Genomic DNA, 15,498 nt, shown 5'->3' on the forward strand with positions numbered 1-15,498 from the left:
AAAGGCACATCTGCTTTCGGAGAAAGAACTAACATGTTTACTCCCTCAAGGACAAAGAGTGACAGCAAGAGACAACATTTGGAAACAGATGCCTCTCTCCTACCTCCTGGCATCTGTTGAGAGGAGGTTACTCACACTTTTAAATCCATCTCGATAATCCACAGCACTCTGAGATCATTGACCAGAACTAAATGAATGGTCCTGCCAAATGCAAATGTTTCACCCAACCCACAGTCAATGGCAGGTCATTTTTAACAAATGTTGTTTTCTTTGACATTAGCAGACATTTGTTTGAGTGACAAGGTCAATAAAACAGCCTTTTCTGTCATACATGTCCGCTGAACGGAGGGACATGTTTATATCCTTCCTTACTGCCTGACCATCTTTATTTGCATTAATCTTGGTGCAAAATTTGCTAAAAAATAATTTGTATCATACTTTGAAGGCCATTTTTACTTTAGTCAAATAGATAAATAGATAGATAGATAGATAGATAGATAGATAGATAGATAGATAGATAGATAGATAGATAGATAGATAGATAGATAGATAGATAGATAGATAGATAGATAGATAGATAGATAGATAGATAGATAGATAGATAGATAGATAGATAGATAGATAGATAAATCCAAACAAATTCCTTCACCTTCAGCATCATAATCCGTAAAAGACTACATTTGTCCAGCAACAGGATTTATTATAGTAACCGTCACAACTTTAACCTGTGCTGGAGAAATGTACTGTATTTCTGTGGTTATGACAACACCAGTGGAGGTTTAAAAAAAAAGATCTCTGTGACAAATCACTGTTGACACCAAAGCATTCCAAATGTCTCAGGACTGAGCGCCTGTGTACCTCGTGGCCTGGAATAAAAGAGGAGTGAAATGTATGCAGGCCATTGTGCGGATGGGGTTTTTGTAGGGCTACTTGTTGATCACTTGGGCCAATTAATCAAAGTCTCATTCATCTAAATCGAGTGTGAACTATTTTAACCTAACGGACTTTGCGTGTCATGTATTATACGTTTTCCTATAGTCGCACATAGGATAAATATCTACAAATAGTTTCACATGTATATTTGTAGTGACTTGCAAGCACTATGGTTTTTGTTAGTTTTGTCAGTTCTAAGCAAGAAAGAGTCTGTATAGAAAGCAAAATCGGAATTTTCTTCGAGTAGAGAATGACTAAAAAGGCATAGCTGGTCTGAATCAGTGGAACCTTAGGTCCTTGGGTCACCCAGTACCATTTCAATTATTTACTACTAGGCAATGATACCCTGCCTCTTTCGAAACAAAGACAATTACATACATGCTCAAGTGGTCCTGTGGTCATCTAGCAGAGCAAACTCACCATCCAATTTGTTCATTTCATTTTGCCACTGTGAACATCACTCCTGTTTTTGCATTCATCAAGTATCATTCATTCAACGACAGATTCATCAGAGAAAGGATATATGAGGTGCCTTTTTTTTGCCAGGAGGTGAATACCATTTACTGCTATATTCTGTTTATCAGGTGTCATCCTGGAATTTTTTTTACATTTACATTTACCAGACGCCCTTATCAAGAGCAACTGAAAATATGTAGTTACAGGGACAGCCCACCTGACACAATGGTAGCAAGTTGGGTCTTCAGGTTCATAAGCGAGTGTGTTACCACTGGGCTACTACCACCCATAAACCATCTCCTTTGTCAGTGAATTTGTTTCAAGAGCTCTCAGCAATTACTATAATTTGTTTACCACACCGATGGATGGCTGTGGATATTGTGATGGCCCTGGTTTGCACGGTGTCCTGACCTGCCTGTGTCTTTCTTTCTTTGTCTTGCAGGTATTAGAGGATGGAAGTCTGATAAAAGTCCCACAATCAAGTCATCACGGGGAGACCGGCTGCAGTAGCACAGCTGCTGCTGTTGTTGTCTGTGCCTGTGTCAGTAGTGGTTTTGATTTGTAATGTTGTACGTGTTTTATTACACAATTACAATTAGAATTTTGCAAATAAAAAAGACTGATATGGCACGGACTGACCTCATTCATTTACCACTTAAAGTGTTACTGAGTTATGTACTTAACAAAATGTGGAGACCTGGCCTCCACAGACACCAAACCTAAATCCAATCGAGATGGTTTGGGGTGAGCTGGACCGCAGAGTGAAGGCAAAGGGGCCAACAAATGCTAAACGACTCTGGGAACTCCTTCACCATTTCTGGTGATGACTTCTTGAAGCTCATCGAGAGAATGCCAAAAGTGTGCAGAGCAGAAATCAGAGCAAAGAATACTAGAATATAAAACATGTTTTCAGTTATTTCACCTTTTTTTTGTTAAGTACATAACTCCACATGTGTTCATTCATAGTTTTGATGCCTTCAGTCAGAATCTACCAATGTAAATTGTCATGAAAATAAAGAAAACACACTGAATGAGAAGGTGTGTCCAAACTTTTGGCCTGTACTGTATATATATATATCCTCGTGCAATATCACTTCATCTGAATGGTAATACATGGCGTTTTCTATATAATCAGCTACAGGTCACGGCCCAGGTCACAGCTGCGGTCGCCGGCAACTCGTGCCCGGATTGGACGCCGCCCCCCTCTCCCGTACGCGGGTGTGCTTTTCCTCTCTTTCCATTTGACGCGACGCTGCGTCGCTCACGCTGAATTGGGAGCGGGGCGAGCGAGAGAGAGAGAGAGAGAGAGAGAGAGAGAGAGCGAGCGAGGCAAAAAAAACAAAAACAATCCGTGCCCGACGCCATCTTGAATCCAGTCAGTCCGCTGAATGGGGAGGCAGGAAGGGATACCGCTGGAAGAGAAGCGCTCTGGCTGCCCGTCGCCTCTTCAGGAGACCTGCGATATGACAGCGGCGGGTCGGCTGTGAAGCGTCCCGAACGTTTCGCCGGTGGCCTCTGTCGGCTTTTTTTTTTCCCCTTGGGAATTCTCCGTGTCCCACAGTGTAGTTTTTCCCCCCCACTTGACGTCCGGTCCGGGACGTTTCTTCTACAGTTGCTGACCACAGCCTCTCTCCTTCTGCTAGCCTGCGAGCTAACCTCCGCTAGCCTCGCGGCTAACAGCTCCAGCCTGCCGGACAAGAGGAGACTCAGCGACCCTGATTTTATTGGGGTTTTTTTTTTTCTACACAACATTTATACACCCGAATTGTATTGGACATCAACTCCGAAGCGCACGGGGATGTTTTAGGCCGGCTTAAGATGACTGTCTTGCTCGCGGGTTCCCCGCCGTCGTCCCGTTTCCCCCGCTTTCGGGAGCAGTTGCGCTCGAATCCAACTTTGTGGGCTGAGCCCGGGCGGAGGAGTCGGGCCGGACCGGGACGGAAGAATTGACGGACGAGCATTTTTTTGTGCAGAACTCGCTAATCAAAGAAATCATAATGTCTCCAGCCACGGACTGAATTGGGCCACGATACCTATTTCGACATTAATCGATTGTGCAGTTATTTAGCCGAACCGATTTTGTGAGCAGAATTAAGCCCAAACGTGGCGGTTGGACAATTACGGACACCGAACACGCTGTCCGCAGCCAGTATTAAATTGTGTTCTTGTTATTATTGTTATTATTTATTGATTTCTTATGAATAGTTATGTTTTCCGGACAGGTAAATGGATGCCCTGCACATAATAGGCTGCACGTCGTCGTCGTCAGCAGCAGCAGCAGCTGCGGCCGGATGCCATATATTTTTATTTAGCCTATGCAATTCCGACATCTACCCTCATCTGGGACCTTCAGTATTCCCGACTTCTTGTCCGTGAAGGAGAGAGACCGATTTCTCGCCGCTTCTGCAGTGACATGTCGCTCCTGCACCGCACCGTATCGAGCGCGTTGTGGCGAGGGCCCGCTCTTCACTTGTCGATAACAATTCGCGCAGCTTCCAGATCGTAGACGGATTTTTTTCCCCCCAGTTTTTTTATTTTTCATTTTTTGCTTTTCCTCCACGTATTTGACACGAATATCATTTTTTTCTGTTTATTTGCCTGTCGGACATATTAGACGGAAGAAATCAAGTGGATTTTTTTTTTTTTTTTACATTTTTTTTTTGTCCTTAAGGATCAGCTCTAGGACTGAAAATGGGAACAGCAACAAAACTGGCGTTCGCCGTGTTCCTGATCTCTTGTTCCTCAGGTGGGTGGCTGTAAATAAATCTGCACGTCCTCCGCTGTCGCACCGTTTTACCGTCGGGTCCGATCGGACGGGCTCGTATCGACGAGGCGCGAGTGCTGTGGCTATTCGTGGCTCGTTTTCTGGAAACGAGCACATCGATCGCTTTTCGGGACAAGTAGCCCATGCGTGCCGCTCGCACATCCTCCTCATTATGTAAGATGCTCGGGGTTGATGTTTCACGAAATGTCACCTCGTTTATTCGCGTTGGAGGGAGCGTGTAAAATGCCCGCCTGTCGCGCATTTTAATACATCCCGAAATCAGATTATCAGATTGAGAGGAGCGGTGGTATTTAAATCTGACTTGCTCTTTAAGTGGAAATAGCCTGTATGCCTCATGCAATTGAATTAAAGCGCCGTGATTGCGTGCTGTGCCTTCGAGTTGGGTGTCATGGACACAGAATTGCAACTAGTGGGGTGGGGGAAATACATTTTAAATTATTATTCACTTTATTCTTGAGGGACGAAGCATGATATTTGGTTGCAGGTTTGATTTTCATTTTTTTGAAAACTGTTCTTTATAATGAAAAGTGAACATGTGTTTTGCCCAATTCTGGTGGCCACTTTCCAAGACGATTCTACACATTTTCTTACACAGAATGCATTTTTTCCCCCTGCGAAATGAAAGCCCAGGCTTTCAGATGTCTTAGAGAGGGAAGGATATTGGTCTGGTCATGTGAGATGCAGACCTGCTACCAGTGGACATGTAGTAAAAGTGTCTGGAGTCCGAAGCCATGTCACAATGATCCTGAGTTGGGTGTGTGCCTGGACCAAGGTTATTTACACTCAGACTTATCAGATGCAGCCAGCAAAGATTAGATTGAAGAAGTTGGGTGTTTTGGGGGGATTCTGTACATTTTTGCCATTTATGTGTGTGTGTGTGTGTTTTTATTTATATATATATATATATATATATATATATATATATATATATATATATATATATATATATATATATATATATATATATATATATATATATATATATGGTGTTACTTGTGTAGCTACGTTAGAATTCTCACCAGTTTCTGCTGTCCAAGAATAATCTCTTATAATCATGGTTGTGAAATTGTAATTCATTGAAATTGAAATTTCACAGTGACCTCTGAATGCCCTTTGTATAGCTTTCCATTAATTTCTTTCTTTGGGGCCCAGCGACCTCGGCTAACGTTCCTCTTTCAGTGGTGAAGTACTAGTTGGACCAGGTTAGCATTAAATAATAAATCCTGGAAAACTTGTTTTTGCACTACTTTCATTGGAAAAAACAGACTTAAACAATCAAACACCAGCATGCTCTAACAATGCTGGCAGCCAGCTCCTTTTTAGCTGCACTCTAAAATGTGACGTCAGGTGACATTTCCTTGGGCAGGTCATGTGGATTCACGTTAAGTCATTGCAACTCAAATAATGCACACTGGAATTATGGTAGGATGTAACTCAAGCATCGATGTCTTGGTACGGTTTAAGATGTTTTTAAAAGCCTATTGTTCTTCTTTGATTGATTTCAGAACATTAAAACAATTTGTATGGTGTGTTTTTAGATAATTTTTTTTTTTCAAACTACACAATTATGCGTCATCTGGAATGGGCCAGGCCTAGCGATGCATTGTTAATGGCCGCACATTGTTCAGGATTTAATTTGACTGTTTGTGCACATCACAGGTTATATGCAAAAAACGACTGGAGGAGGAAGAACGTAGGTTCTTCACTTTGGGCAGCGGCGGGTCACTTAGATTATCCTGCAGAACCAGCCAGTGTTTTTATAGATGGTCCAGAAGTTTGCTGTGCAAGGTTATCCTTTGCAAACATGACATGAGTAAAAGTAATAGTATTATCTACACACACACACACACACACACACACACGTCCTTGTTAGATCATGGTTTGTTCTGCACCAATCGTAAACTTGCGCTGTCCTTGAATGTTGCGTCTGCTACACGTGCAAATGTGTGTGTGTGGGGGGGGCTTGTGGTTATCAATTACAGTGCATCTTAACTGTGGCTTAGTGCACTACAAGTGATGATAGCAGGAACTTCCAGTCATTAGAGCCGGTGCACGATAAACTTTTCAAATCAGCAGCTTTCTCTCGTCACTGTTCACAAAGAGATATGAGATCTGTGCTCTGTTCTGAATTTCCCCTGTCTTCATGGGAAAGTGCACTAAAGAAATCACTGGAGGCAAGTCTTTTTGATGTTATTCAGTAACCACATCATTGCTTTGGCATGGCAGGGATTTTCTGCTCGCTTTAGTTCCATACTTAAGATCACTGATGGTTTTGGAGGGGGTGGAACGTGCTCCTAAATGAGGGGTGAATCATTGCTTCCCTTGCAGTTGTGATTTAAGGACACTAATATTGTTTTAACATGATATTGAAGCAATATCTCTGTTAATTGGATTCAATTGGAGTAAATCTTGTCATTGGTGAGGCATAAATAACCTAGATGCAACTGTAACACTTTTTTTTTTTTTTTTTTTTTTTATTATTATAATTATTAAAATAAAAAAGTGATGTTTGTTAAATTGCTCTTCTCAGGTCAGTGTACTGGGCCAAAGGTCAGCGCATAGCTTTATCCTGTTTACATTTGGTTAAAAGAGGTTACCGAGACATATGCCACGCTTTGTCTCTGCAGACCACTAATCCCATGCAAACCGAATTTGCAGCTACTTCGCTCAGTCCCTAGGAGGCTGGGCTTGTGCTCCGGGGTAGATGGAGTGCAGTGAATGATCAAAGCTAACGTGCACTAGTGTCTGTGGGCATATTGCAATACTTTATGATTTGGTTTACTTTTATCATAAGCAGAATAATCTATAATACCAGATCATAAAACCTATGTTTGCTTTTTTTTGTGCCTCAACCCAATACTTCTAAGAATGATTTTAATATTATATGGTCCTAACTAGGGCTGCAACTATCGAATATTTTTGGAATCGAGTATTCTATCGATATTTTTTCCCCCATCGATTACTTGAGTAATCGGGTAACTTGTACTTTTGCATTTTTAAACAACTCTATCAATAGCGTGTTATGCAACATGAAACTATTTAGATTAGCCTAAATAGTTTTATTTTAATTTAAAAAAGGAAAAAGGGGTTTTACCCCCTGCTATAACCCATCTGAGAATAAAGAGAAGTATAAAGGTACAAAATAGTAAAAAGAAAATATAAATTAACAATTCAAGTATTACTAATAATCCAACTTAAACAATACAGTTCAGTTTCCAGTTGTATCCAGATGAGGTAGGTAGGTAGAATGTTTGTCTTTGTGCAATGTTATGTGCAAAATCGATTGAGAGAGAGAGAGAGAATTTGTATTTTTTGTAATTGAATCATACGAGTTATTCGAATAATCGTTTCAGCCCTAGTCCTAATGACACTTTTAAGTCATTATTTATGACTAATCTTTTCCAGTGTTTAATATTTACTAAGGATACTCTGATTGTTCCACTGCTGATAGTTGCCTACCACAACTCATTCTACGCTGTGTGATGTCTGTCCAGCGAGCTCCATTAAAGGTGGAACAGAAATTACAATCAGATGAGACATGTCAGAACATGGCAAATGTTTTTACTTCATAGGAAAACTGCAGTTTTATTTTCAAGACTGTATTCATTAGTTTGAACATCGGCACATCCCTAATTGTAACAGAAGTTGTGTTGATGTGTCTCATATTGTGACCTATTGTGTTGCAATCATGTCTGCTTGAGAAGTAGCTGTAAGAGGCTGTGGGTCCTGCTGCTGTTCTGTCACATTTCCAATATGAACACAGTTTAAATATGTTGTGAACCAGAAGACCCAGGTTCAAATCCCGCTTACTACATATGTGTCCCTGAGCAAGACATTTAACCCTAAGTTGCTCCAGGGGCGGGGGACTGTCCCTGCAACTACTGATTGCAAGTGTCTCTGTATAAGGGCGTCTGATAAATGCTGTAAATGTAAACGTAAGATGTTAGTGTTTTGTGTGCAGGACTGTCCAGGTATCCCTGGTTGTAGGTGTGTTGAAATGAATCGGTTTTATCATGATGTTACTTGGTGATTTTCTTGGTCCTGGTTGAGACTGTAGCTGCCTGATCTGTATACAGCGGCACTCCGGGTTGGAGGTTGAAATTTGTTAACGGCAGCATGCCATGACGTATTTTTGTGCGACCAATAGAATCCAAGCAGGCTTTCTGCCACTTCAAAACACACATATGAAGCAGGAATGGAGGAAAAGCCGATGTAAACTGCCTCTGGGTGTTCAGAGATCTACAACACGACATTATTGTCTTATTTTTTGTGCTGAGCCCTGCGGCAAGCGTAGCGCTGCTGCGTTCGGTCTGAAAGCGGCTTTAGATTTTCTCCAATGTGTTCAGTCAGCGCTCACCTGATGCCACGGACGTCTGAACCTCTGCCGATGCATGCAGAGAAGGAGGCCCACCAGGAAGATAAAGAATCTCACACTGCTCTCTGCATCAGGACCGGGGCAGACGACTAACTCTTCCCCATGTACATTTAAAGGAGACCATCCAGTAAGGGTGGTATTAGCCTAGTGGGTAACATACTCGCCTATGAACCCAAAGACTCCGGTTCAAATCCCACTTACTACCATTGTGTCCCTGATTAAGACGCTTAACCCTGAGTGACTCCAGGGGGGGACTGTCCCTGTAAATACTGATTGTAAGTCGCTCTGGATAAGGGGGTCTGATAAATGCCGTAAATGTACCAGTATATACAAGGTAACAGAGTGAGGACTGAATGCAGACAGTGTATGGGATGCTGTGATAATCGAATCGTGAGACCATTGAAGGTTCACACCTCTACCAGGTGTACTAGCCCTGTGCAATTTTGTACTAGATGTGGATTTTTCTTTCTTTCTTTCTTTCTTTCACACCCCCCCACCCTCGCCTGCCCAGGCTCCAGTCTGTCCAGAGGCAGTGCAGGCTTGAGAGCACCTCCTCCTCCTCATCATCATGTCCCTATGGGAAAGTCCAAAAGAGAGAGAGAGAGAAATTTCGAGAGAGAGCCAGTTGACAATGCGCTCATTATCATCTCAGCAACCGGGGGCCGTATCCGTGCCACGGCCTTTTCACGCTCTGTGAGAAAAGGGGAGGAAGGAAGGGCTCCATATTTGCGAAACCTCATGAGGCCGATAGCCCGTGTGGGTCGGCGTGAATAGCAGGCAGCGTTTGCCAGACCAGAGGCAGTCTGGCGCTGTGTGCCAGCTGTGGCCCTGTTAGTGTGAAAGTGCGGGCACGGACCAGGGACGGATCAGGACGCCAGCGCTGGGCAGAGGGTGAAACGATGAAAACAGAGCTAGGGTTTTCTGTAACCATGCGCTTGCATAAAGGCTTTCGCACGCAGGTTTCTAATTGTAACATCAATTCATCTTTGTCCTACAAACAAAAACAGGCCAATGGTTTAACCCCATACGCCGTATTATTTGATACTTGCTTATGCAATGCGATCTTAAGATACATTACTAATGCAGGGACTGCGGTCGTCTCTTTCGCAAGATCTTTCGAGAGTCACCTCGACTCCGCCTTCCGATGAACCTGTATACACAGACACACACACATACACACACACACACACAACTTCATATATCTTTCATGGCTGATGTTCTCCGCGGCAGATTAATGCTAGCGTCAGTGGCACAATTAGCCTCGTCAACAGACAAAGCAGCTTCTGAATCCTCCTAGCTTCACGCCACCGCGCCCGACAGATTACAGCCCACCGCTTTGGCTACAACGGTCAGACTGTTTATTTGAGGGCTGTGCACGTTTCGGCGGAAGAGAAACGACTCTTCTGCCGCATCCACCGCATCTTTTTCCTTGGGGTGTGGGGAGCATGCGCTATTTATAGCCGTTGACAGTGTTATCAATGCTTGAACTTTAGAGCTGCTACATTTCTCTTTTCTTAGCTTGAGAACTGAGTAGCTTTTATTGATTCTTTGTTTTTTTTGAGTCGGAAAGTCCCGTTGGAGTTTGAGCAGGTAAAATCCCTGCTGGGCCCTGATCTTCGCTGAAGGGTTCTCTCGTAACAACTGCTTTGGTCTCCACACGAAATAAAATGTAGTCAAAGCAACTGTCACGTATTTGTTTTTTTTTTTGTTTTTTTTTAAATGGGATTGTAGAACACCACCAAAGTCCCACAGCATCCGCGTAGAATTTTAAGCAGCGCTTCAGTCACAATGGTACGAAGGCGCAGCCCCCCCTTCACCGAAGAGGCACTGAGACGGCGCAATTAAAATGTGAATTAGGTTATTACTCGGGGTAATCCAAGCACATTAATACACAATGCCTCGCCTTTAATGGGACTCTTATCCTGCTGCTTCAGCTCGAGAGGGGGTGCCACTTTTTTTTTTTTTTTTTTTTTTTTTTGGCTTCTGGAAGAAAAAACATTGTAACCACTACATCCGCAAACCTTCTGCAAGTAGCAGTGCTGCATGCGACAGCTGCTTCCTGCATGGACCTTCTCCAGGTACACATCACCACGCTGTTACATGTGGCATCTTCAGCTAAAATTCACGTAACATCATCAGTTGTTATTATACGATTGTACTGCAGTTTACTACTTACCAGTGGTTTAGGAACAAGTGCCGCAGTTGATCATTTTCACAGTTGTACCATATGTAACTGTGGGCCGTTTATGTTTGCCCATATGAATAATGAATAACAGAAGGTCACGTGCGTCGACACAGATGCTCACCCCCTCCGCATCTACCAGAAGCCTTCAAAATGCCCAGCACTTTCTGCCCGCCTCAGCCTCACAGTAGTGCACACTGAAACATGTCTTGCAGGGGCAAGCTCTGTGCTTTTCAGAATGTTTTTTTTTATTTTATTTTGTTGACCATTTGTATAGCCGTTTATGTCTTATGTGGTTTTGTTAATGTGTTCCAGCATGGCCTATATGGTCCGTTTTTGTGCACACCTATTAAGTATTCACCTCCTTTTGACACACCTTAACTACCCAAACTAGCTTTGTTCTGATTGATTGGTTTAGTATAGACAAAAAGTCCTAGGATTTATGTTCAGTCGGAAAATTCAGTCTTTATACCAGTGGGGTCTGAAAATGAAACTAGTTAAGGTGTAAAAAACTAAATAAATGTCCGTTTGTGGCCAAATGAAAGCTCAGATGTCAATTCATGTCAGCATCTGTGAATGGCTTCATGGCGACATTGGTATGATGACAAGAAGAATGGCCTGGCAGTTTTTTCTGTGCTTAAACACATTTTGCTGAAAGATACTTGACTCTGCAGCTGCAGCCGAACCAAGTTTATGGTCTTTTCGCATTCCCAGGTATTTTTAAACAGATGTTGATATTATTTCTATTATTATAACTTTTTCTTATTGTATATCAGTCTGAGGTAAAATGGCCACATTGCATAAAACTTCCAAAAGATCCATTGTACCAAAAAGTAATAATAAGAATAATCAGATTTAAGAAAAGAAAGTAAAGTGTCACAACTTGCTCAGTCAAGAAATCCAGTTTGGCCTGCTCCTGATTTTCAATCTTGGTCACAGATACTCTCTTCTTGCTCTTTCCATTAGCCACGAATCGCCGCCGTAAGACCTGCAGGCCTAATAGATTTCAGCCTGGTCCTTCGGAGCCCTGAAGAAAGGGCCTAAATGTGATTAATGCATCCTGCAGATGTTGTTTTACATGCTTCAGAGCACCCCCTGCAACAGACTGCAGTCTAGACTGTTCGGCTGCACTGCGCTCCGCACTTTGATCCTCGATTAAAACTACAGGCTGCTGTACATTTATCATGCTCTTGGTTTTAAGCCTCCTCTGGATTTTTGGCTTTGACCATTTTCCCACCCCAGCCTTCATGCTCGTATCGCTTCTTGTGCTTCAATTTGCGGGGTTTGTTTGTTTTTTTTTCTTACTCACCACCACCACCCGTTCCCTCCTTAAGTGGGTACGTGTTGAGAGATGAGTCTGGGGAGGGACAGGGGCGTGTGTTTATTTTATTCTTTTTATTTATTGTGAGTGGATTATGCCATGACTGTAGCATGTAACGCCGCTATCCTCTCAGTCAGCAAGTACACTTCTTGTTTGGTGTGAATGTAGTTGGTCTCTTGTTTTTCTGTTCCATGCATGTGTTGCTTAATTATTCCGATCAGTTATTTAGACAATAAGCCCTAAGTGACCCATTCAGTATCTCAGTTATAGAGCTCATATCCAGCGATCATAAATCAGCCAATGTTCACATCTCTCTTCAGCCATCAGTGGTTCTGACGTCACCCCCCACCGCCCCCACGGTTAATATGCAGCAGGGTAGAAGTAAACTGTAAGAATGTGTGCTATGTGCGAGTTTGACTGTTGACCCAGTAGAAATGCCCTGGAATGCAGGAGTTGGCATTTCGTACAGCACTGTAAGAATTGTCATGGTTAGGGCGCAACTGTGACACCCCCCAGACTGGAGCAGCTGGACCTCGACGGGGAAATTGGACTGGAGACTGCCAGGCTGCAGGACATTCCAGTGTGGATTAGAGGGGTGGGATTTAGTCGTTGCTTCAGGGTTGCTTTTAATGCGCTGATTGGACCGAAACCTCCCGTTCGTTCAGCAGTGCCATCTGATTGGCTGAAACTGATCATTCTTCCTCACTACCAGGGCTGTGAGATTAATTATGTAGAATAATGTGGTCTTGATTCATCTCAACCACAAATATTGGCAAATCTGCACCATTTTCCATTTTTTTATCCAGATTCCAGAACAGGACTGGATGTTGAACTACAAATTTTTATTAAACCAGATGTTTATGATCAATTTCCAATACAAAAATGTTTGGTTTGCAGTCTGGAGCCTTTATGAAACTCATTGGTTTTCAGAACATGCCCTTTTCTTTCTAAACTTGTGTTACATAAACAGCCAATCACCTGCAATTTTTTATGGTACTGTGGTTTTTAGCACCAAAAGATATACGAGAAATCACTGTTTTGTAGGGGTGGGCAAAACATGATATCTTTATATCTTTCTTTGGTGATAAAGGACAACTATCAAATTTATGGAAAGATTATGGTACACAATCAATATTTTATTATATTATATATATGTATTATTTGCAGTCCTTAAATTGTGATTTATGAGAGTGAGTCAGCTGTATTAAGAATGAATAAAATAATTGAAGACATGCAAGGATGACAAGCTCTCTCTCATTAGATAAAATCAACCATTAATAAAGTCAATTGTTTTTTTCCTGGCTTATAATAGCCATCTGTTCTGCTAAATTCTATGCATAGCAAAGCAGCAACTCATGCAGCCCTGCTCTGAGCCTCATGTTGGTCTCTCTGCGGAGGGGAATATAGACCAAATTGTAAATTTTTTGTTTGTTTCTAAACTAAACATATACATAAATAACATAACACTGTATATTATCATCAACATAACTATTGTAATAATGTTACCATAATTAAATATGTTTGTCCTTGTTACATACTACATAAGGCTTTCAGATTTATTTATAAAACATATTAAGGCTGTTTTTCTCTGTCTAGTTTAGCACTGAAATGTTAGGTACACATTTCTACTGATGTGGAATGCACAGATACAGACAGATGAAATGCTTCGTTGTAAAGGATTATTAAGAATATGTAGAAAACCTTTGAGGTAGCTATACATCTATAATTTATATATTACATGTGTGAATTTTAAGAATTCTTCAATCTTTTTAAAACCAAAGCAATTCCTGAGACCAAAAATAGTGCTGTTTATGCCATCCCCCACATGTACCACCTTGCACCAAACCATCCCCTGTTTTGAGATACTACCATTGCTCACACCTAGCAAAAAGCCATAATCTGCTGCGCCTTATATAACGGTAATCCAGGCGGGGCTGCAAGGTGTCTTGGTGTGTGTGCTTTTTTTTCCCCCAACACATTAGAACTGACACAGGCTCCCCTCCTCCCCTGATGGTGTTAAGTAACCTAAGCCGAAGCTCAGGGGCAACTCAACGCCAGGGGCCGACCCGGGCTAGCTTAGCTTTCGGCCGCTCCGGCGGAGATCCCTTGTATGTTGTATGTGTAGTAACAGCCACCCTGTGTTCCAGGGGTTTTGGACCATCATTATTTTTCATGTGCAGATCACATCCTGAAATTGTTTCCCACTTTCCTGAAGGTTTTGTTCGGCACACTTACAGCCTTGCCGGCGATTGCAAAGGCCTCACTACGGCCCCTTTGCTGTGTTTTGGAAGCAGAGCTGAGCTTTGAGCTTGCTGAATTATTGAAAGAGGTCAAAGATTGCTGTCAGCAAGATGCTGAAGGGACCCTCTTCTCCCCTTTCGGCACCTCGGCTCCATCGCCAGTTGTTGGGCGTGTGTAATCGGATCTGCCCCTCCTCTCTCGGCAGTGGTGGCATGAAAACTCCTTTCTGGCAGCTGGTTTACAAGCACTTTATTTTAACTGCCAACTGTCATAATAATCGTGTATTGCACATGCTCCGACCCAAGAATTAGGCATAATTGAGCTGTAACGAAGACAGGACGCCAAATTATGTAATGACAATTAACACGTGCTAAGATGTGCGCTCAACATCCCACCCCCCCGCTCTCTCTCTCTCTCTGTATGTTCATTTTCTGTAACAGAGAATTGTCAAGCAGGCGTCACCTGCTACGATTTGACTGTGCAGTTGACTCTCGGATTGGCCTATTTTTTCCCCAAATTGACTGAGGAAACAAACCAGCACACACTGAGCCTGTCTCTGGTTGTGTGCTGTCTTTATTTTATTTATTTTTAGTTTGAAAGTTGTTGAAGACCATGAGAGGATTTAACTTTTTAGGCTCCAGGTTAAGTTAAGGGTTCAATTTGTGAACTGGAGAAATAGACCAAATGTGGAGGCTGACAACAGCTCAAGTATCATATCACCCGCAGGGACATCTCTAACCTGTGACCGCTATACGCGGAAACCATGTTATAAGAAGAGCGAAAGAAGGAAAAAAAAAAAAAAGGAAGCAGCCGATTTCACAAAATGGCTGATGGGCGAGAGGCTGAAGTCGGGGTGATTTATGGCGAAGGCATCGGCCTGCCTGCATGCTGCAGCTTGGTTCTCCTGTGGAGGAGAGGACCGTGCCATTGAATTATGGTGGAGGGAGGATGATGAAATATTAAACAGCTGAATTGGAAACTGCCACACCTGACATGTTCCAACTCTTCCCGCTGTCACATCATATAGAGTCCGTATGAATCCAGCGAAAAATTGAGCTATGAGTCTCATCCATTGTCTTGGCTGAGACATGAATTATAACACCTTGTGCTACAAAGTATGATTGACTGCAGGATGTGGAAGGAGGGTGGGGGGTGGCAGTTCATGCATTTATGCAGGCGTCCCATGTATGGAATAACTCACCATT

The 15,498-nt window shown here is 42.6% G+C and overlaps 1 protein-coding gene across 4 annotated transcripts in view; it reads left to right on the forward strand.

Annotated features, from left to right (window-relative positions):
* The first annotated feature begins 4,002 nt into the window (after positions 1 to 4,002).
* The window catches only part of LOC114789984 (activin receptor type-2A), a 37,054-nt gene continuing 25,558 nt past the window's right edge, over positions 4,003 to 15,498 (forward strand). For 3 of the 4 annotated variants that reach the window (XM_028979508.1, XM_028979509.1, XM_028979511.1), the window contains exon 1: positions 4,004 to 4,135. In XM_028979508.1, coding sequence (XP_028835341.1) covers positions 4,081 to 4,135 — 55 coding nt within the window. In that variant the 5' untranslated portion in view covers positions 4,004 to 4,080. Of the gene's footprint in view, positions 4,136 to 15,498 lie in introns of all 4 variants that reach the window. The other variant, XM_028979510.1, reaches the window with a different exon arrangement.

Source organism: Denticeps clupeoides, chromosome 5 (genome assembly GCF_900700375.1).
Source record: "Denticeps clupeoides chromosome 5, fDenClu1.1, whole genome shotgun sequence".
In the NCBI taxonomy this organism is placed as follows: Eukaryota; Metazoa; Chordata; class Actinopteri; order Clupeiformes; family Denticipitidae; genus Denticeps; species Denticeps clupeoides.